Source organism: Phoenix dactylifera, chromosome 3 (genome assembly GCF_009389715.1).
Source record: "Phoenix dactylifera cultivar Barhee BC4 chromosome 3, palm_55x_up_171113_PBpolish2nd_filt_p, whole genome shotgun sequence".
NCBI lineage: Eukaryota > Viridiplantae > Streptophyta > Magnoliopsida > Arecales > Arecaceae > Phoenix > Phoenix dactylifera.
Genome location: NC_052394.1, coordinates 8,858,437 through 8,882,056, shown reverse-complemented (window position 1 = coordinate 8,882,056; position 23,620 = coordinate 8,858,437). Strand labels below are relative to the sequence as shown.

Here is a 23,620-nt window from a genome sequence, read left to right as displayed (position 1 = left end):
GACAATTAGTAAAAAACCATATATTAAAGTTTTTTTACGTACATATCCTCCTAAATATTTAAAATTACGTAAATACCCTTCTAAAGTTGATATTTACATGTATACCCTTATAAAATACTTATTTTGTTTGGATACCCTTCATTTTTTTCTTGCATATGTGCCTATACCATCTAATGCTGTCAAAAAATTAGCAATTTAAAAATAAAAATAACTGAAATATCCTTAATAGGTAGATCTATAAAAGAAAACATTTATAAAGATTTATATGTAGATAATACTTTTGCGAGAGTATTCATGCAATTTCACATATTTATGAGGGTTTACATAAAAAAAATTTAATTTTATTTTTTTTTTCTATTTCAGCTTGTTTTAACACTCTAATTTGTCTAGGGTGACCTTCTACTATATGGTCGTAGAGGTTGTTAATAAGTCTTAAGAGTTCGACGTCTTTCAATAATTTTGCTTTGGGATGATTGATGTTGTTCTTGTACCCATGAGCATAGCAGTAGTAAAGAAGTTTGATTACTGCAATCTATCGTGTGCTTTTAAAAGATTCTAATTCTTTTTTATATTCTAATGTATGTCCTTGTATATACATCAATAATAATAAATATTATAAGCTATGTTTTGATAAAATAAAATATAGAGGTTGTTATAAATGAAGAGGAATAAAATCTATACCTTTATAAATCTTAGTGTTAAAATAAGTTGAAATAGAAAAAAATAAAAATAGATTTTTTTTTGCATGTAAACCCTCATAAATATATAAAATTGCATGAATACCATCACAAAATATTATTTACATGTTTATCCTTATAAATATTTTATTTTGCATTTTTATCCATTAAGGATATTTCAGTTATTTTTAATTTTAAACCTCTAATTTTTTGACGGCGTTAGATTGTGTGGGCACATATGCAATGCAAAACAAATATTTTATAAGAATATATATATAAATATCAATTTTAAAAGGGTATTCATGTAAATTTTAATATTCAGAAAGATATGTAAAAAAAAAATCATATATTAAATGTGTACAGTGTAATTTAAAAATAATTAGTATGATGCACAGAAATAAATATCTAATTAATCAATTGTGAGCTTAAAGCATTGTATTTTGAACATGAAATTTAAATATGATTCCTTACAATAAAATATATAACTTTTAGAGTATATTCATGGAGATCCCAGCAATGCATTAAAACCAAGTTAGTTTCAATTCATAATTATTTTCATCTTTGTCCTCACGGACAATCTAACCAAATGACAAAAAAAATTTAATATCATTACGAATCAAGCAGGGTAAAATGGTCATTGTGTTATTGTCCGAAAAACCCTAAGCCCTGTATAAATAGCAAATATCCAGGCGTATGCCGCCCACCGGTACCGCTCGGACGCGAGCTCTATTATGCCGACGAGTGTACCCTTCTCTCGTCATCTGAACGAGGAGCGAGAGAGAGACGGGGAGAAAGCGGCGGGCGAGCGCTGGCGAGCTAGGGTTAGGGTTCTTGGGCGGCCAATGGAGTTGCCTGAATCCTTGAACCTACTCTCGGCTCACCGATCCGATGGCAACCGATCCCTAGCCGCCTGAGTTCAAGCTCGCACTCTCTGCCGCCGGTTTGTTTCTTCTTGACTAGGGTTAGGGTTCCAGATTCTTCGTCACATTAGGTCTCTCTTCTTGGTTTGATGGGGGAGCCAAGGATGGATGATGATATGGATGATTTCGGCGATCTCTACGGCGACCTCGAGGATCGCGTAAATGCCGGCATCTTCCGCGTCCAAGAAAATCAGTATTCCTCCTCGGCTGAGAGAAATATGAGCAGCCCGAAGCCTGGGGAATTCGATTCGATCAGCGAGGAGCTCAGCGAGGAGCACAGCTCGGATGATCGGATTGGTGAAGCCAATGAGAGGGCGGTGTCTTCCAATGGGGGTAACGAAAGCCTGGCTTTTGGAGCGCAGGAGAGTGGAAACAGCAGTGACAGTGAAGATGATCTCCATATAGTTTTGAATGAAGATGATCGTCTGAAGTCGGCACCTTCACAAAGAGAGAATCTTGGGAGTGGGGGCGCGGCGGTGGGAGAGGGCGAGGGAGAGAAAGAGGATGAGGATTTGGTGATTCTTTATGGTCCTGATGGTCTGCAGAAAACTCACAAGTGGGGAGACCAGCTGTTGTCGCCCACTGATGGGATGGTGCAGGGTAGCACAGAAAGAGGAGGAGCAGAAAAGGGTAGCTACTATAGCTGGGTATGTTCTTAATTCTTACTTCATTGTATTGCTGCTTAAATGCGTGTTTTATTTTTTTGCTGCAAATGCTGTTTAGTTGCTACTCTGCTTTCTTTGTTTTTTCCTCCTGTTCTTCAGTTACCTCATAGATTGCTCAAATTAAATTGTAACGAGAAAGAAGTCAGAATGAGTTATATGAATCAAAAGCATACTAAAATATTTATTTTGTTTATTTTTTTAAGAAAAGGGGAACAGAAAAGGAAGCTGTTAACAAGCAGGTAAACGGATATATGTAAGATAATACGGAGAATGAACCAACTAAGCAGTACACTCCCCTGAACGAACAAAGAAGCTCTCAAAGACCAAAAGCAAGCTTGTTTTTAGAGAAACTTCTATTTATTTGTCTCTTTACTTCCACAACTCTTCCCGAGTTGAATGTGGAATTCCTTGTTGAGCAACACCTTTAAGAAGGATTGCTCCTGTCAATCTGTTCAACTTGTGAGCTGGAAGCCTGTATGGGTCGAGTCAATCCTAGACATTCAAATCCCAGAAATAAGTGCCACTTATTGACCGGTTAGGCCAACTACATTGCTTGCATGGTCAACTCAATTTTGACCATCTGTGTCGGCCACTCTAAAGGTGCTGGAAATAATTAAAATAAAAATGGGAAGCTTCTTGTTTACTACCTTACTCTTTTAGGATTAGGGTTCGAACTTGGCTCTAGTAAGGACTTGTCATCCCAACTCTCAGCACCATTCATTGTCATTTTTTGCCATTGCCTTCTCAAATTACTTTTACGGCGTATGTTTGTTAGGAGATGTCCCATATTTGGAAAAAAGTAAATTTGGAGATTCCATCATTTTTATAAGATAGATATTACACGTTTAATGAAATTATTATATTTTTCCATCTTTGGTCATATCATTTTAGATTTTCTAAATATTGTACTATTTTTAAGCACTTGTTTTATGTATTTTTGATGCTGACTGTTGTTGAACTAGTGATTTGTGATGTACTTCAAAAGGTGTGGGTGGTCAGTCTGTGTTGTAGAACAATGGTTATCTTCTTATCCGCATAAGTAGTCTTAGAAGCCGTGAGCTAAGTATTCAACTCATCTGTTACCATGAACGAGGTTTGCGTTTAGGAGACAATGGTTGATATCAAATGGTTGAGAAAATTTAAAGAGCAAAAAAAAAAACATTGTATGCCTCCTACTTGTTCTCCACTAATTAAATAAAATTCATTCACCACCTTGTACACCATTTTTAGCTAGGTAGTCAATAGTTAAAAAACTTCTTAAATAGGTACTAATGAATTCTTGGATGCTATAACACATAATCATGTCCATACCACTATGCAAGTAAGATCCCCTAAAGTAGAGAAACCCATAGAATGAACTGCGTAAATCGCTTCCTTTGCATTCCATCTCCGTTATTTTGAATCATCAAAAATTATTAAAGATTGTCCTGGAAATCAAAAAGGGAAAATAAGCATCTTTTTTCCCCTTTCTTTGTTCAAATTTTTTTTCTCAAGAAATTGCCTATCATAAAAGCAACCTTATCGCAGCAACAATGTAACAATGTATTTTTGATTGGAGGTAATACTTAAGGATTTGAAGGTTAATGCCTCAATCATCAATCTGCTAAATTCTCAAGATTATGTCCACGCTTAGAGTCATGTGTTCCCCCTAAAACCTTCCACCTTTTGAAACTTAATTCAAGAAACTATGGATAATGCAAATATCAATTGCAATAGGTTTGTTCCTACATTGATTGAAACCTAGATCCAAATCTAGGAACTCAGTTTGGGAGGCAAGGTCAATACTCAAAAATAAATGCAGTAGTGATCAACATTGGACATAGGTGGCTATCATATGGGAGGGATGTACGTTGAAGGTCAAGAGGGACAGAGGGCTCCTGAGGCGTGGATGGCAATGTTGCTTGAACACTCCAAATTTTGTTTTTTTTGGACATGTTTGACATTTGGGCACTTGGACAGTTTGGACATTTTATGACACTCCTTCACATTTCTAAGTTCATACCATTGATTTATGATGTAGTTGTCTATGTGCCTAGTTTTGACACTCCCATATGGAAGTTTTTGTTTCTAACATAATATCACCAACCATTTATCGGTTTTTTTTTTTGAACTCGAGGAGCATAGGTTTAATTCATTATCCACCATAAGCATACATAAGTACATATTGGAAAATACATATATGATATGTAAACTTGTCCATGTGTTGATTTTTAGAAGATTCTCTTGTCGGATTCATTTGGACACTTGGACACTAGGCACCCATTTCACGTGTTGAGGTAACATTGGTGGAGGAAAAGTTTGGTGGTGGAGGAAGTAGGAGATGAGAGTGAGGGGATTGGGGATAGCAGGGTGATTTAGAGGAGAGGGGTTGAGGGTGGATCAAGGTTGGTGGAGGAGGGAATTTTAAAGATAGAGTAGGGGGCATGGGTCTAATGGTTGAGGATGGGGCTTTTAAGGGTAGAAAAAGTACTTGCTTGGGGGGCTGGGGATTGGGAGTGGAGGATTTTTGGAGTGCTTGGAATGGAGGATCGAGGTGGGCGGAGGACCAGGGAGGGGAGTGAAGGTGGAGGAATGGAGGGAAAGTAGGGTGGAGGATGGTAGATGCCTTGAGGAAAGAAGGTGAGGGCTAGGACTTGAGGAAGAGAGACATGCAACTCTTATTGCCTATGGTAGCTGCTGTCTTCTGGTGCATCCCATCTATTGCCAACTGGCCATGGCTGCCACTCATTAAATTTTTGCTATGAGATTTAGGTCTGGTATCCGTATAACACTACACATGTGACCTAGTGAACTTGTAGACATACATATTTGAGAGGTTATCAGGTTTGAGTCCACCTATAATTGAAACCAGATATGATAAGCTTTTAGATTTCATGCCGGATTTGCTGCAACCAAATTTGAATGCCATTGAAGCTCTTTTTTTTTTTAAATTGTTGTTGTAGGGTATTGGTTTATTTTAATCCCTTAAACTTTCATTAAGTACCATTTGTTGTCTTGTTGGTGGAACATATTCTTTGTTTGCTAGTTTCATTTTCTAATTACTTGCTTTTCAAAATTTTATGTGACATCATTAACTCCAATTCATCAAAATATGCTCAATTTTCTTTTACCTTTTGTTTATGTTTAAATAATTGCTGCCATGGTATGTTAATCATTAAAGCTTGCAAATCTTCTAAAAGTTTACCCTCTAAAACCATTGTTTTCTGACCATTAATGTTTTATAGTATGTAGGATCTGATCAAGGACGAATCTCCTATAATGGAAAAAATTCAATATCTGCAAGAGGTGTATGGGATCAGCTGATGATGCCATCTTCAGGGGGTACTGCATCCTGCAGTTTAAGCATTCCTGCATCAGCTCAAAATGGATATGGTTTCACTTTGCCTCGAAATAGGTATTTTCTTCATTATGGATTGGAAAAGCATTTAGCTCTTATCTTTCTGTAACAAATATCCTAGAAGTATAGAAAAACTTGTATTGGTTTTATGATGTATTCACTGATTGGAAATTGATGAAGTGATCTACATCTTCCCCAAACCAATCGATCACTGTCTCATCTCCTGAATGGAGGTGTCATATCTTGGTTCTCTATTATATCTTTTCCATTAGACTTGCATTGTGCATTGTTACTATTGTGTTGTCTTTATGACAATTGAGTGGCTTCATGCAGGACCATTTTTGATATAAGTATTGAAGCATTTGAGCAGAAACCCTGGAGGCGACCAGGAGCGGATATAACAGACTACTTTAACTTTGGCTTGGATGAGGATAGCTGGAAAACTTACTTCCAACAGTTGGTACTTGTTGATAACATTATGCAGACGTTCTTTTAGTACATTATGTCTTAAACTTTGTGACATTTTTAATTTGAATTTTTCAGGACCAGTGTAGGCAACAAGCGACAATGTTTACCCAATTCCCATTCTATAAGTTATCAAGGCAGAATCAGGTAAATAAAATTTGTCTCCTAAGTGAGGCATCCGTACCGATTGGTTCTGGCCCCCTTTGGGGCCGGAATGGTTTTCCACTGCCGTACCTGGCCGATCAGCATACCATGGTATACTGTGACTAAGATTTTTATAAATAAACCTTCAAATAGGTTCTTGAATCTGATCTGGGATCACCTAAAGCTATGTTAACTAAGGCTGCTCAATGGGAACAAAGGAAAAAAAGTTTCTTACATATGGAGAATGTAGAAAGGAGATTAATGGGGCTTCAGATGGTATGTTGAAAACGAACACATTATTACCATCAATTTCATCTAATTGCATTGAAATTCTGTTCAGTCATCTAATATTAATACCATCTATGTGCTATATAATTCTAATACAATCAATTTACGTCCAGCCAAAGGGTAGAGCAATTCAAGTTGAAAGTGGAGTTGGAGAACGCATACCATCGGCAGACATAAGGCGACCAAGACACCGTGATTCTGATGTAGTGATACAGGTATTTATTTCTGTTTGATGTATTGTAGAGCTGCCTTATCTTTTTTTCTTTTTGACATCACTGATGGCTTGAATTTTTCAGATTGCTATGGGTGGTTCTATGGAGAATGTGTCAGTTCCATGTGAGGGAGAACTTAAACATGCGGAGCAAGGACATGGTGATTGCTCAATGTTGGAATATGAGAATGAGCCAAATGAAGGGTGAGTGTAGTAGTTCTTTTGGTTGCTTGTTTATATTATCGGCCAGTCCAGTTTTAATAATGCTGTTTGTGAAATCCAGCATAACTTGCTTTTATGTCTTCAATTGTTATTTGTTGTAAATGTATCAAACTAATGAAAGCTACCCATCACTTGTTTACCCCTGTGATGCTTGTCTACCACTCATTGCATGCCCAATGGCCAGAAGACTGTAGGAAATAGTGGTTGAGATGGATGTTCATGAGCTGAAGAGGATGGAATGAGATATTTATTCTGTTGGAACCCATAGAGCTGAATGTTCACAGGCTTTTGATCTAGAAGGCCCTAAGTTGGATTCTCTGAAACTGCAAATACAGGATCTTTGGCACGACTATGTCTGTTTAAATGTGACATGGCATACATATGCACAATTTAAGTTTATATCATTAGTGAAAAAAAATATATGCTGGTATGCTTCTTAACAATTAACATAAAGGAGAATCCATGTAAGTTTGTGACTTATCTATTGTTGATTATGCCAAAAAGTGACTTATTTAATCCATAAAGAAAGAAATTCTTTTCGAATTATAGTCAATGTACAATCTATTCAAATCCTTGATGGTCAAGCCAACTCAAATAGTTGGAGACCAAATTTGATGGTTGTTTTTTTTATGGTAATAAAATTCCAGAATTAAAGTTAACAAGAATAATCACATATAAATATCGTATTTTTTGTGGCTTGGTATGTAGGTTTCTGGGATTCTTTCTTTAATATCATAATTCTTCATTTAGAAGAATTAAGAAGAATTATCCAAGCACTTGTTTTGGTTTATGTTTGAGGTCTGCATATGGATTCAACCTTGGTAGCTCAGCCATGTTGGAGAATTGTGTAATACAGTCTTTATCTTTAAAATGATTCTTTTTTAATTGCTGATTCACAATTGAATGACAAGGCTACTATAAATTCTTGTTTTTCAAAATTCATTACTCCATACTTTTATTGGCGGAGGCATGCAACTCCAATCTATTTTCTTTAATGAATCTACGTCTTTTAAGTCATATTTGCATGCATGAGAAAAACCCAGAAAAAGAGAAAGTTCTTGAGACATTATATGGATGAGTATCTAGATAGCAGTGTGGGAGGCGACAAAACCTACTAGTTCTTCTCTTCTTTTTCTGGGGATGGGAAAGGAAGGGCCAAACCCCACCAGAATTTGTTTTACCAAGGAATGACACAAAATGAAGGGCCTACAAAGTTGGGATACATGAGAAATCAACAGGAGAATTGCTTTAATCTGTTCAAAATTAAAACTTCCTAGCTGTTAGGTGCCTTATTCACCCAAGCTCCTCACCTGGAGAAGCTGTGACAAGAGAGGCTAAAATCTGCTTTCTGACATTGGTCTTGGAAGAACAACAGAACCTACTCAGTCATCTGAATATGCTGAATTCTGATGCCAAAATTTTGCTCTCTGTGCTACTAAGCAATTGAACCTTGTCCTGCAGTTTTAATCTGTTTTTTTTTGCTTCTAATAGTGATTTATGGAATAATTTTTTTAAATATTAAAAAACTGAAGATGCCCTCCTAATAAAGCCCCTAGTTCCACTGCAGTAAATTATCATATTATATGGACAGAAACTTGTATTATTTCACATGCACGTTATTTTTAAGCAATTGCTGCTGGTGCATTGGACTCATTTTTTTGGGAACATGGTATGGCTACTTGACAATCACTATATGACAGCATATATTTTCTCTTTTGCCTGCTTGTGGTTTTGGTTGGGATTTGGATGCTTGTGGTTGCAGACTGAGATTTTCATAAGTTGGTCACTCTGTTGTTTTCCATATAGCCAAGCTTTCATGTTTTCGCTTCTTTGAGCTTATTATTTTTTCTTATAAGCAGTGATACTTGTGATTCAACCTTTTTTTGTTATTATAACGGTTCCAATTAGATTAAATGCCCAACTTTAATCGCATTTAGTTGCTAGCAGGGTGCATTCATGTCATGCTGTGCACTTACTATTTATTAGTGTTTTGTGGCTTGTCTATTAGTACACTATTATGTGCATACTTTTAGCTTCTGTTTGTCATGTTTTCTATGCAATAACTGTCTCTCATCTGCCTGTTCTATGTGCAGAATGTGGTCTCTAGACTATGATGGTCAAGGATGTTGGGAAACTACCGATCCTCTTGTGCGTTTCTATCCTGAGGTGGCAGAAACTAATTTAAAGGGAGCTGCCGATGAAGTTAAAGAGAAACTGGATTACTCGAAGGATGAAAGTGAGGATTCTTTGAGAGTGGATGACTCACTGATGGAAGTTGAAATTGCTTCTGGGGTTCAAGTTATGCATAGTCTCAGTTCGGGTGATCTTGATAGCCATTCTGGAGCATTCAAGGATGATGGCTGTTTGAAGAAAATTCATGCTGCCATCAGAAAGACATCTTTGGACTCAGGGACTGCAATGCAAGAATCAGTTAGATCTGATTGTTATCTTTCAAATGATTCCGGAATCAATGCAACTAAAACAGAGATAGAAGATATTAAACGTAACACTTGTGACTGTTGCCTCTCTCCAGAAGGTCACAATGGTTGCAGTAGAAGTGGACACAATGTCATCTCTGAATTGAATATACCTGCAGACAATGAACAAGCTTCTAGTCAGTTTCCTAGGAAGCCCCAGAATGATGTGGATCCTTTTGAGGTGAGCTATGGGATAGGGGAAAGTAAATGTGATCACAGCACTGATATAAGAGGACATTTGTCTTCTAATAAAGAAACAAAAATGTCAGTAAGTTACAAGAGTAGAAAGTATGCTGAAAAGCATGATAGTGAAAAATCTTCTTCTAAATCTTATCACAAGAAGGGAGATCATTATAATCATCCTAGGATAAACTGGGATAAGAGAGACTGTTTTGAGCAAAGTGCTGCTGGTGGGGATAGTGCAATAAAACACCGTGAACACTACTCTCGTGAATGGCATCATGATGATCGAAGGGAAAGAGTTGTTCGTCATGAGCATTCTGATGAATCAATTTCAGAATGTGGTTCCATTTTCTTGGGAAAGGATTCAAGTTTGAGGCATAAAAAGGACAGGGAGAATGAACATCTCATCCGGACAGATGCTGTAAATTATGAAAAAAGATGTAGAGAAAAACATGTACAAGAGATGCACAGAAGACATATAGCCAGATGCGATAGGGAAGAGGGGATCTTTGATCACAGGTTCCGTAGAGCTGCACCTTGCAGTGGCAGAGAAGAAAGAGCCCTTGAAAGAAGAGACAACTATGATCGAAGTTCATGTTTTGACTTGTATGGATCAAATAAGTATAATGAATATGATGCCAAAAGGTTGAGACATCTTGATGGGCGGCTGCTGGATTCTCAAACGTATGAACACCATTTTGAGGATGAAAGAGGTTGGCATGATGCCAGTCCACTAAGAAATCACTTATGTCGGTCATGCAGGTCACATGAAAAATTCGTGGATCACAGGAAACATTTTGCTCTTAGAGAGATAGAGTCCAGGTATGAGAAATATGAATGTTGTTTTGTTCCAAGCAGCAAGGATTGCCATCATTCATCTTATGAAAATAATGACAACAAATTTCATGATGATGAACACATCACTGAAGAAAGAGGTACATACGTTGATGGCATTGTTCGTGAGAAAAGATATGGTCGGCTTGCTAAGCCCAAACCTGATACTGATGACAAAGTCTCTTTTAAGCATGGAGATCCCAATTTGTCTTCTAGGGAGGAATCTTTTCTCTGTGAAAGGAGTTCAAGAAATGAGAAGAGTCTTGTTAAGCATCATTTAGTCGGTGGTAGAAAATTTTCTGATGACTGCCGATTAAGCAATGCTCGAAAGGAATTAGTTAATGAAAGAACTCAAAGAAGTTCTGCTTCTGAGGCAAGGGAACATGGTAAGTTTGTTTTGCACAATTTTGATAAGGGAAGGCATGAGCTGGCAACTTTAGGTCGCAGCGAGGCTGTTAACATGCATCTGAATGGTTTGAAAAGAAAGGTAAAATTTGGGGAAACCAAGTCTAGTACCTTGTACCATTGTACCTATGTCATGTTGATGTTGAATATATATGTCTTTTTAAGTTGGTGTGGCTGGTCTTTTTTTTTTTCATCCTTTTCTTCTTGGAGAAAGAATGCAACACCAGCTGTGTCTTCTTTTGTTCAATCATTTCTATAGAATTTATTTACATGCCTGGAAAGCTTTCTGCTTTAAATGCTTGGGTCGTACTTGTCTCATGTGGTTTTCAATCTAAGGCAATTGAGGGTGCGGCTTTAGCCCTGTGCACAATTTGTTGAACTTGTAGAAGGATGCAAGAAGATGAGTGAACTTTCTTTTTGCCAGTTGCTTTACTGAAGTTATTTCAGGTATTTGCCTGATACATTTAAGACATGTACCGTTCAGTTATTTTGTAATGGCTAGGAAAACTGTATGGCTTTCTAATATTGTGCTTAAATTACTAAATTCAAGTAGAGCAAACAACTTTGTTCTTTTTGGTACCTTCTTTTCTTTGTCATGCTTTCTTTCAGAAGTCCTTGGGTAAGTTATTCTCTGCTTTTTCCCTTTTTTGTTTTTTTTTTCTTTTTACATTTCAAAACATGTCGACGGCTTGATTTCCTTTTTGAGCTGATAATGTTCTGATTTTCTTATTATATAATTCATGGATTTTGTTTTTAAATTTCTTTTTCCTTACTAGGCATATGCCTTGTCCAGGACAATCCTTTCAATCTGAAATTATCTTGGTCTAGGTTATCCTAAGATAACAGGGGAAGAGTTCAACATTTTGCCAACTTGCTTGTTGTCTCACTGCCTATTTTCTTGTTTTATTAGGGTTTAAGATGGATTCTTTTCAACCTTTCTGTACTTAAGTGTTATATGTTTATGCCTATTTGTGCATTGGTGAGTTTCAACATAGCATCCTTGCAGCATAATGAACATTGTTTTGTTTCTGATCTTAATATGGTTTTGCCTAAAACATGTTTCTTTTTACAATCAAGCCTAAGTGCACATCTATTCACTATCTGCCTGACTGCCAAAACTTTTGCATACTGGTTGATGATAATATTCTCTAAAATGATGAATGACGGGCTTATGTCAATAAGCTAATTTGCCAACAACTTGCTCATGTTGTCACTTCATATTTCCATCACTTTCAATGTCAATGATTGCAGTAAGTTGCATTTGTTAGCCTACTTGCATGCCAAGAGACATAAAAGTATTTTTGAAGTGGAATGTCAAAAACAATTGGTCCTCGAAAATGGGGTGGATTACTTGTTGTGTCTGTTTATCTTTGCTAGATATGGGTTGTGGGACTAGGTGTTCTGGTTGTCTTCTGTTTGGAAGTATGGTGGACTTTTCTGGGAACTTGCTTCTACAACTTCCCTTCTCCAATAATGTTCTTTTTTGTCACTTTGTTTGAGCCGATAAAACATGGTCTGTCCTAGGCAGGTTTCTAGAGATACTTCAGCTCTATTCTGTTATTATAGATGTTAAAATGGTATGAGTAAACATAAAATGTGTTTGCTCACCTAGAGGCTATATCTATTCTCAAGTGAGATCCTTCATTGTAAATGATGATTTCTTTTATTTTGATTTTTATGATTGGTGTTTAATTGTTCTCTTTCTGCTATATGATTGTTCCAGCTTTAAATTTTCTCTCTCTAAGTTCTTAGTTCTTTTCCCATCTATATAGATTTCTGCGGAATAATTAATGGATGTCATGGAATGCTGTACCATCCTGAACCGCTTGGTTCGGGGCGTATCGAGCCGTACTAGGGGCACCAAGGAAAGCCGTACCGGTCCGTACCGGTCGGTACGGGCCGGTACGAACCGGTCCGGTGCTTGACCGGTACCGGAGAGCGATGAAAACCGGTATATCCGGTTTTCATCTGTGTACCGGCCGGTACGGACCCCGTACCGGTGCGAACCGGCCGGTTCGCACCGGTACGGGTGGTTTTTTTTTTTTTTTTACGAAACCACAGCTTCGCGCTGTGGTTTCAAAAACCACGCGCGCGCGTGGTTTTAGGGAGAAGTGGCCCACGGGGCCACTTCTCTCAATTTTTTTTTTTTTTTCGGGGAACCACAGCGCCACGCGCCGCGCGTGGTTTTGTGAAGGAAGTGGCCAACCGGCCACTTCTTTCAATGAAAAAAAAAAAATAAAAAATTGCTGTGGCCGACAGGCCACAGCTTTCTCCCTTTTTTTAATAGGAAAAGGAGTGGCCGGAGGCCACTCCTTCCCATTAAAAACCAAGAAGCGGCCGACCGGCCACTTCTTTCCGTACGAATTTAACATTACTAAGCTGGGATTTTCTGTTAATCTGGGATTAACTTAAGCCTCTCGTTCGGTTATAAAAACCGAACGAGGCTCACTTCTTTCCCAAACAATTTGAGGTTGAGACTTGAGAGGTTCTAGTTAAGGTGCGGAGACGGAAAGATTTGAGAGATAGCGAGGAGGAGGTCCTGCCCAAAAAATCCAGCGGAGACTATTTAAGGTGCGGTTTTTTTATCCTATATTATTTCATTAATTTTGTTAATAATTTATTTAAAAAAAATAGTTTATAAATTACTTAAATAATAAGATAATGCAAAAATTTACTTTATTAGCTTAATTTTTTGATAAGTTGTCCTTTTATGATAGAAATGGCTAAAGTGCATCCAGGAGGAAGTGGAGCTCAAGTATACAGATCCGATTTACGGGTCCTTCACCGCTGATGACGATGATCCACTACTCGGCTGGCTTGTAGGCCAGCAGCAGGAGCCCGAGCTTGACGAGCCAGGATCGCCTCCACGACCAGCTACCTTCATAGCCACCGAAGCTGGGGTCGATCCAGAGCAATGGGCTGAGCGCAATATTCCACGCACTCCCAGAGCTGATCAGCCGCAGGCACAGGGGAGCCAGACAGAGAGGGCCAGGAAAGGAAAACAAAGAATCCCAATGGAGAGTGTCGAGGAAGAGACTTGGACTAGTAGCGATGAAGGTTCTGGTGGTGATGGATCTTCTAGCCATGGAGGGAGCGGAGGACAGTATGGTACTCATGAGACACAGCCGGAGGGTGGTCTTTATTTCACCGGTGAGTCCCAATTTATGGGTGCTACACAGGATACGGACCACGGTCGACCACCTGATAGAGATCGTGAGGATATTATTGGATATAGAAGACGGGCTCCTCGAGGTCGTTCAGGAAGACAGGATACGACTGCAGATCCGAGGACATACGGATACGGATTCTATTATCCACAGCCTCAGCCTGACGAATACGGATATGGTGCATTGGATTTTGCTTCCGCCATATTTGGATGGGCCCCTACACAATCAGAGGACACCTCTCAGAGCCAGAGCGTGAGCGAGAGATCCGACAGTTCTTATAACCTGGCGCGTGTTCCTTCTGATTGGGTTGATTTGCCTCCTCCTGATTATACTTATGATCCAGATATCTACGAGAGCCATCGGCACTCGTCCCGATTTTAGATATCCTAGAGTACTTTAAATGTATGTAAATGATTGTATCTTAATTCGAAGATATTTTATGTGTATGATTTTATCATTTCGAACGGGAGGAAAACGTAACATGCAATCATGCATCATATATGTTTCAAATTTCAACCCTAAATTTAAATATGAAAATATCAAAAATCATGAAAAAAGTAATAAAAAAACATCAATTTTCATTTAATTTAAGATCCAACAGAGACAACATTAAAAAAAAAAAAAAGTCTGACTCGTGGAGCCCGGCCGGTACGGTACCGGTCCGGACCGGTACCGTACCGGTCCGGCCGGCGACCGGTACGCCGGACCGGACCGGTACGGCGGACCTTGAGGGGCACGGTTCCACCCCTCGATTTGAGAAACCAGCAAGGGAGGGGGAGAGGGAGAAGGAAAGAGAGGAAAAGAGGGAGGGAGGGAGCAAGGGAGAGGGAGGTGGAGGGAGCCTCTGGTTCCCTTATTTTGAACAAAACAGGGGCGGGGGCCCCTTTTTTTATTTCAGGGCTTTGAATTGAAGTCAGCAGGTGCTGCTTTCTTGTACCATTTTCTGCTGGTGCTCCTGTTGTTACAGAAATATGTGCTATCTCATTATTCCCGGGACATCTTCTTATACCACTTTCTTGTTCCTGTAGTCTCTTATTTCATTGACTGCCTTCGTTTTGTTGGGTGCTTTTTATGCGGCAGTTTTTATGGGCTTCATCATCGCTCGTGTGATTGTGCTTCACATGAAGTTACTTTAGTAGCATCAAAATATTGCGTAATATTGTGCTGTCAAAATTGTTGGTGGTGGTGCTTTGACTGTTGGTCTGAAGGTACTTGTCTTGACAAGATTGTACTTACAGTTTCATTGGTATGCTAATGGTTGCATTGTTGATATTTCCATGAAGCTCAATTTGAGACATTGTTCTGCTGATGATAAACTAGTATGAATTGTCAGCTTCTGGGTAGTCTCATCTATCTGGCCATGCGCCTCTGAAAAGTTGTGCATGCTGTGCATGCGATGAGGCTGCTTGTTATTGCCACTTATTTATTTATTTTGGTGGTGGTGTGGGGGTTGTTTACTAATTTGATACATATGGTACATGGTCTCACTCAAGCTTAAGTGTTGAGACGGGATTACTCAAGAAATGGATGGGGACGGGATGGGACATCAACCATCCCAAGTGTTGGGATGATTGCCTGTTCCATAGTATTTAAAACCTTGGTCTCACTCCTTATTTTTCTTTTTTGCCTTTGCATTGGTGCTTGGCATTACTATTACCAGAGATTGTGTTCTTTATCGGAGATAGTCACCTCTAAGATGAGTGAGGAACCAATATTGCCTTTCGCTCCAATGTTGATGCAGAGTGTCATGTGAGAGCTTATATTTTTCCCATAGGTCGAGCTTTCTTGCCATCTCTGCTAGTATGGGTCTCATAATTAGGGCTAATCTCTCTCCTAGTAAACTTAAAGCTATTCAAAATTCTTGATTTCATGAAATTTAGAGCAGTTGTATTTTATCTGACATTATTTTGCAGATACCTTAACACTTCTTAACATTGGATCTGTTATGTAGCGTGCGAACTTCTTAATCCAAATGTATACTATCAGATACTTCTATATCTACCAAGCAAATTTCAGTTTCTATATATTGTGAGTTTGATAGGAGTGTTAAATATATTGATGCATGATATAGTATTATTGTGTTTTTTATGCTTCATTTGGAGTTAATTGTACTTATATTATATTTGTTGTATGTCTAACAATTTATGTATAATCCAGAAAATATACTATTAGACTGACAATGGCTGTTGTGAATCTCCCATTTCCTTCTGTGAAGAAAGGCAGGAGCATATCACTTGAAATCAGTTTGAAAGCTGGTGGAAAAGGAGTAAAGGAGCCATATTTTTAAATTTTAAGCCTTAATAAGATCACTGAAGGCCAAAATAAAATGATTGGATCTTCTATTCAGAAACTACTGCATCATTTGAAGTCTGTCAGGAAACTCAAAAAGAGATGATTTCCTTATCATCAACTACAAGTGACTTGTGAGACCCGTTTAGGCCTGTTCATCTCCTATTGTATTATGTCATGCTTTATAGATTAAAGTTACAACTCTTTATGGAAAACAATACGTAGAAGCCTGATTGTGATGCAAGATAAAGTGATGCAGCTGCATATTCTGTTATTGCATATACAACATGTGAGCCAAGTGGATGTCCCCGACTTGTCTTCATGTTGGAGCCAGGCATCGGCTTGTATGTGCCAAATTGGAGCACTAAAGGAGTACTTGAAAGGTTTGGCTGAACAATTGATTTCCTCATAAAACACGTGTTCGCACGTCCAAAGCCCTTTGTAGTAGTCTTGAACTTGTTAGGTTATGAAGCCTTTCCTATTGAATAGATTGAACAGATCTCTCCAACTCCCTGTACATATGTGCACAATGATTTCTGTGTTCTCTCTCATTGCTTTTAGTCTTTTCTTTCTCAAACCTGTTAGGCTAAATATGTTTATCTTCATTGTAGGCATAATATACCAAAGTCAACCATTCTTATATCATTAATTTAATCAGTGGTTTGTTTCTGAATCCTTATCCATTTATACCTACCAATAGCTTTATCCTCTGATAGGGATAGTTCAAGTTTGTCTTAAGTCCTTTTTGCAACTTGCATATATGGTTTTGGGCAGGTATTCTGTTTTATTTAGTCTGACCTTTCCATACAATATCAGGTGCTTCTTTTCTTTAGTGAATCCTCCTGTAATAGCTAATATTTCCATATCATGATGTTTTGATAAGGTACTTATGTTATTAAGTGAACATTTGAGGAGGGCTTGGCCAAACAAAACTTGAATCAGATGACCATTCACAGTCTGTAATGTTGCTGAGATACTGGTGTTTGTTATTGAGCGCCAGTTTCAGGTGTTAGTTTCTCAAATTCCAAAATTGTAAATACTACTATGTATATGTGGATATTATTGGTGCACCAGAATATATACAATTCTAGTTTCAGAAAAAAGCATCACACTATGGAACCATTTAAATTGTTCGTAAGACTTACATATATATGGGCTCTAGGCCAAGGCCATTTCTATTAGGATTATGTTCTCTCTCTTTTTTTTTTTGGTACACTATTAGGACTATGTTCTTAGAGCTTCATAAGGATTGCATTTTATGTATCCTAAATATGCTTTTTTATGAATTAAGGGCTTAAGACTATTTGAGGGTATTCTTTCATGTGCAATCGTAGGATAAAGTGATAAACTTTCTTATATAATGGTGCTTTTACCTTTTTCAAGGATCCTACAAAATCTGAAATTTTATAAGGGTGTTTTGATATACATTTTGTACTAGCACCTTCACTAGGGTGAAGAATCTAGCTAATGTAGACAATCTATGTACCTACTAACAAATATTAACAAATTTCAGTGTGAACCTTGGAGACCTTTTTCCATGACCTAGATCTGTCACTGAAATTTTGTTTAGTCTTTTATGAAGTTGGGGGGGAGGGGGGGGGGCACTTATTGTTTTCACCCAACTCCAATCTATTTGGTATTTGAGTGTTTATATGATTGTTTTTTGCTTCTAGCTAAGGTTAATTACTCAATCAAACCTTCTTTTTTGGAGCAGTCCGTTTTGCTGATCTCAGCTAAATCTCAATATCCTTTTTTGCTTTTTCATGCAAATTACAATCTTATATTAGGGTCGTACCCTGCTCTTTGTTAGAGATGACTGTTCCATCTCAATCTGTTCATTGCTTCTAGTTATCCATGCTATATTGCAGGCCTTACTACCCACCTTATAATTTTATCACTCAAGTTTCACATACATTTGGTGGTTATAGGACATTTGAAATGTTTTACTATCACTAGGAAATGTCACTATAAGTCTAACCTTTGTTCTGAAAATAGGTTTGTTTTACAAATAGAAGCACTTTAACATGCATTTGGTTATGGATCTTGTCTATAGATTATTTTAAGGTGACTTCTAACTGCCCTTATCTATCCAAACATATCTTTCTTTAAAAAAAATAATTCATGAAAAAATTGAAGGTCAGTTAGGCACAGAATTTTCTTTTTCTCCTTGAAGTTATGGATGATAAGATTGTCATTTGATGCCTTTTTTGGGCAGTGCTGGAAAATCAAGGACCTGCCAGAAAATATTATAGGGTTCAGGTCCTCTGATATAAATTGTAGATGTATTGGAGATTTCATTGTTCTAGTTTCTAAAGTGGCTTAAAGAAATGCTTTTATTGGTATTAAAGGATTCATGTGATGCATTTTAATAGTCCATTCATCTTGAAACATATCTTTGTGTAGTTCAATATGCATATGGAAGCAAACTGAAAATTGTTATTATTTCTGAAGGTTTGTTCTTATGTTGGAGAGAGTTCAATTTTTGCACCATGTAGTAGTATTTCTACCATTTAGAGGAGTTGGAGAGTAGGGACAAAATTTTTTGTATAGTTAATGCTGCTTGTACTTGATCTTGCAATTAGTTTCTTCTAGAGTGATTGGATTTGAGTGAATTACATTTAAGTGCAAACTGGAATTGTCATTTTGGCATGAAAGGAGGAGAATACCTGTGATGTGATCCTGATTTTCTGTTGTTTTACAAGCGAGATGATCAAGCATTATGTTTTATGACACTGCTGCTTGTTTCCAATTTCAGACTCCTCTTCTTAATGACTTCAGGGTTGTTATAATCATTTGGGTTGTGTTAAGGGTATGGAGCCATACTTCCTAAACCAAGTTTCGCTCTCTGTCTTAAATAAAATTTGCACAAAGATTGAGGGATATTCCTGATCTTCCTAATTCATGGAGTCCTCACATTAAGGCTATATTAGTTCAACTGAGATGGTGATGCTTTGGTGTCCTGACGACTCTTTGTTTCTTAAAGACTTACTTTGGTTGTATTTTTTAGCTTTCACCTGTCTTGGGGGTAGATATTTTAATATATTGGGTGCTAGATACTTGATTTTATTTGTTTGGTTTGTATAAGTCTAGGTAATAGTAACAAGCAATGTTTTGATATTCAATGTTTATTCATGGAATAGAGATGATGTAGAACCATGGAGACGCTATCCCAGAAAAAAAAAAAGATTAATTTGTTGGTTGCAGTAGTCCTTACTTTTCTATTCCATATTTGTGTAGACACTGTGGTGAATAAGCTATATAAAATTTGGTTGTTTGGGAGTATTTATTGGATGAATTTGCTAGATTCATCTCCAGAACTTGATTCAGATTTGGTTCAAATCATAGACAAAATTTGTCCAAGTATTAGAAGTAGACTAGGGGAGAGGATTAGAAGGAAGGCTAGATGATTCTAGAAGATTTTGGAGCACCCTAGGATTTTTTTGAACTGGTGGGAGGTTCCCAGGAAATCCAAGAAAAAAAGTTTTGATTTCTTTAGACCCTCTATTCTTAATGCTTCACATATACCTTGGAGGAAGCATCTAGATGTTTCTTCATCTTGATTCCAATTGATCATGTTTTCATTATTAGTAACAAAGTGTAATCTTGTTATTACATAATCTGATCCCATTGGTAGATTTTTTTTCCTAATTTGCCTATAATAGACAATTAGATTGTGAGTCTTCTGTTTGTTATCTAAATAATTTCTTTGTGCGATTGCACTACACTATTTTGTTTTCATGATAATAGATAATGACTAGTTGCACATTATTATCTCCACAACCTTTGAATTATCCTTGTTGGCTCCTATTATATATGCAAGCCATTGTGGTTGTGTTCCTTGGGCTACATGTTTGCTGATATTTCCTTCTAACATTTTGTGAGATTTTAATTTAGTTTCCTGAATGCTCAGGACCCTAGCTGCTGCAATTTAGTGTTCTTCATCTAATTATATGCCTTTGTTGGTTACCATTTGCTTATCATATATTTTTCATGCTATAATATTTTCACTAGTATATTAAGACTGCAGGGTACTACCGCCACTATTTTAAAAAAAAAATAATCTAAGGTCATTGTTTCAAACACAGGTCAAGCCAGCCTAATGCTGCCTTAGCATGTGATCCCTTAGGCACCTTGTGTAGATCTCAAGTGCATTGCTTAGTTTATTGGGCTTGGGTGGGAGGAAAAGTCAGGATGTGACCCACCTAGGCAGGTGCCTGGGGTTGAGGCAGGTAGCACAGATTTCAAAGAAGAAATATGAGGAACAGATGATGAGTAAGAAGGTAAAAATAGTAAGAAGAGATGGGAAGACAAGATGAGAAGAAAGAGAAAAAATATATCTGAAAGAACTATAAAATAAAGTATTAATCTTCATCTTAAATTGATTTGATGATAAATGTTTAATTTTTTTTGGAAACATGTCTTTGTTATTATAATAGTGCATGCACGTACCTATTTATGTGCTTGTGCATGTTTTATGTTGGTGCACATGTGCTTGCTTCCTTCCTTCCTTGCATTTGTATAAATCTTCAAATGCACATGGTTCCGGGGTATGTTTGCATAGGGAACTTGGTGTTCCTCAACTCTGGGCCTATTGACTCCCAATCAACTTGCACCCACTTGGCATCTTCTAGAACATGCTTTAAGCGCTATTATTACTTAAATTTTCCATAATTTATTGATTATAAATTTGCACTTGTCAGTATATCTTTCATATGTTAGCTACCTGATGGAGTTTCCAGTGAGATGAATATACGATTTATGATAAGCACACTCCTTCTGTCTTTCGTTTCTCTGTTGAGGACGAAATTGCTTTGTGTTACTTACATGAGAAATTAAATTGCTTCATTTACATGTATGTCGTGTTATTCACAAGTTATAGTAGGGTTATACGTTGGAAAATTTATCATTTTCTCTCTTTGGGACTGAGGTGCATCATCCCATGGTTGTCTCCTTCCTCATGCAAGGGCTTTAGCTAGATATAGCTAAGGTGTCTAAGCTGCCTTCTCTTTTTGAAAGAACATATTTCATTGACTTTACTATGTCTTACTGTGTCACTATGTAATGGTTGCATCAAATGCATATGCAAGAGCTAGAAGTAGTACCCAAATTTTTCTGAAGAAATTTGTAGCTTTTCAGTGCTTGAACTTGGCGTTTGCTTTTGGCCCGTACCTCTTCACTCTTGTTCTGCATCTGGTGAGGATATGGTGTCCATAATTGTTCTATCCAACCATGTGGTTCTTTGTGCTAGGGAAACAGTCCGCAGAGCAGTCTGATCGTTGTTCAGTATATTTACAAATAATTGCTGGGCAGCAAATTTATTTGTTAACTATTCTTGACATTTTGCATTGTATTTGTATTTCTTATTACTATATTATTTTGTTGCAGTTCCACAAAAGAGGTAATGAATTTACAGTTGCAAGTGAAGTCCACAGAGTTGTGACTGAGACAATAGATGAAAAACAGAAGGATTCCAGGCATATTGAAGAAGTTCGCTTGTTGGAGGTTCCTCTCCATGTCCCAAAATCCGAAGGAACCCATAATCGCCCAGCTAGCTTGAAGGAGAGAGTGAAAGAGTTAAAGGAACACTCAGATGACCACTTTCTTAAGAACTGTGAAGACAAACATCTTATTTCACAAAGTAATGATGTTGATGATATTGAAGAGGGCCAACTGATAGAAGAATCTGATGATCAACATGTGGGTTTAACGACAGAATATTGGAATCCTGAGAAAAAAGTAGCATTCCCTGCTGTCGAAGCAAGGCGGTCAGCTCATTTAGAAGAGAAAAGCACACAAGCAAAAGAATCCACTCCAGATAATAAGATATATGGGTTTTTTGACAGCAATCGTATACTTGAGACACTGGCAAAGATGGAAAAGCGCAGGGAACGGTTCAAAGGGCCACTTGCTCTGAAGCAAGGACCTGAGAAGACTCTGAAGCCACAGCTGGAGCTTGCAACTGTAACTGATGAACTTAAACAACAGAGGCCTGCCAGAAAACGGCGGTGGGGGGGCATGCAGTGATCGGACCATTCATCTGAGTGGACCATTATGGTGGCTTTGTCCCCTGGAGTATCTGTGAGAACTGCTTATTGCATTTCCTGTGAAGTTGAATAATCTCCAATGAAGTTGATGAAAGACAAAGTGCTCCTGATGCTATACTGCTAAATTCTTTTTTTCTCTTTGATGTATATCATTATTTCTTTAGTTTACTGCGTATTACAGTTCATTGAATGTATGTTGGATTGCTGTTTAATTTTATTAAAAAAGTTGTACAGCTTAAGGTTTTGCTTTAACTGTAGACTCTAAAGCATGGTAAACTCTACTTTGTTCAAATGATTAAGAGCTCATCTGGCTAATATCTCCTCCGTTCTCTTCAACTTGCTCTGCTTTTAAATATCAAACTCTTTTCGTGGAGGGATAGGGGGATAGATAGGTTTCATTTTAGTTTACTACAATCTGAAAAGTCAAAACAGCATATATCAGATAGTCTTTGATTTGCATACTGTTGCTTACGGATTATTTGTTTGGGGTCTATGTTCTGATCCCTTCACTATCATGTTGTCAGCAAAACTCTGAGTGGATCTCCATTGAACAATGGAAATTCTATATTGATGATTTAAGTTGTTTGATGTTATCTACTACTCCTAATTTTCTCATGCATCAAAAATCATGGGAATTGGATTTTCTTAGCATATGCATCAAGTGGTCAAAAATACATGCATTGTTCTAGATTATTTAAACCGTCTAATTTTTTGATCCCTTGATATATAGGTTAGGAATTTTCAAATTACATGATTTTTTGGTCCGTAAATAGTTTTATGGTAGTAGGTCACATCTAACGGGTTGGATCATCGATGTGGGATTCTCATCATCCAATTGAGATTTGACTGGATCTAAGTGGAGAACCATTCAAGCATAGCCAAGTCTCTTTCTTTCTCTCTACATGTGTCACAGGTTATCTGATTCTCCTCTCAAGTTTGGATGGTTTGAAGATTACTCAAATTGCAAAATGAGTTGTTGCTGTATTCTTCTAGCATGATTTGCTGGAAAAAAAATATTTTTTGAATGTTACAAAAATTATTTATATGTTGCTAGTTTTGATATAGGATTTTTTGCGTGCATACCCTCCTAAATATTAGAATTTGCGTGAATACCCTTTCAAAATTGATATTTGCATGTATACCCTCATCAAATACTTATTTTGTATGTATACCCATGCCATCTAATGCCGTTAAGAAGTTAGCAGTTTAAAATTAAAATAATAAAAAAATCATTAATGGGTAAATATATAAAAAGAAATCTTTATAAGGGTATACATGAAAATAAAAATTTT

At 37.3% G+C, this 23,620-nt stretch overlaps 1 protein-coding gene and 1 long non-coding RNA gene across 2 annotated transcripts; both read left to right on the top strand.

Moving 5' to 3' along the window:
- Nucleotides 1-1,370: 1,370 nt before the first annotated feature.
- Nucleotides 1,371-22,580, top strand: LOC103700993 (FIP1[III]-like protein). Its single transcript, XM_008782917.4, has 9 exons — nt 1,371-2,244; nt 5,487-5,656; nt 5,933-6,059; nt 6,143-6,211; nt 6,362-6,484; nt 6,610-6,711; nt 6,793-6,911; nt 9,023-10,910; nt 21,670-22,580. The coding sequence occupies exons 1-9, from the start codon at nt 1,687-1,689 to the stop codon at nt 22,306-22,308; spliced, it is 3,795 nt and encodes a 1,264-aa protein (XP_008781139.2). The 5' UTR covers nt 1,371-1,686; the 3' UTR covers nt 22,309-22,580.
- LOC120110206 lies at nt 13,014-14,535 on the top strand. Its single transcript, XR_005510974.1, has 2 exons — nt 13,014-13,399; nt 13,567-14,535. It is a non-coding gene; the product is annotated as an uncharacterized LOC120110206 (long non-coding RNA).
- Nucleotides 22,581-23,620: the final 1,040 nt, after the last annotated feature.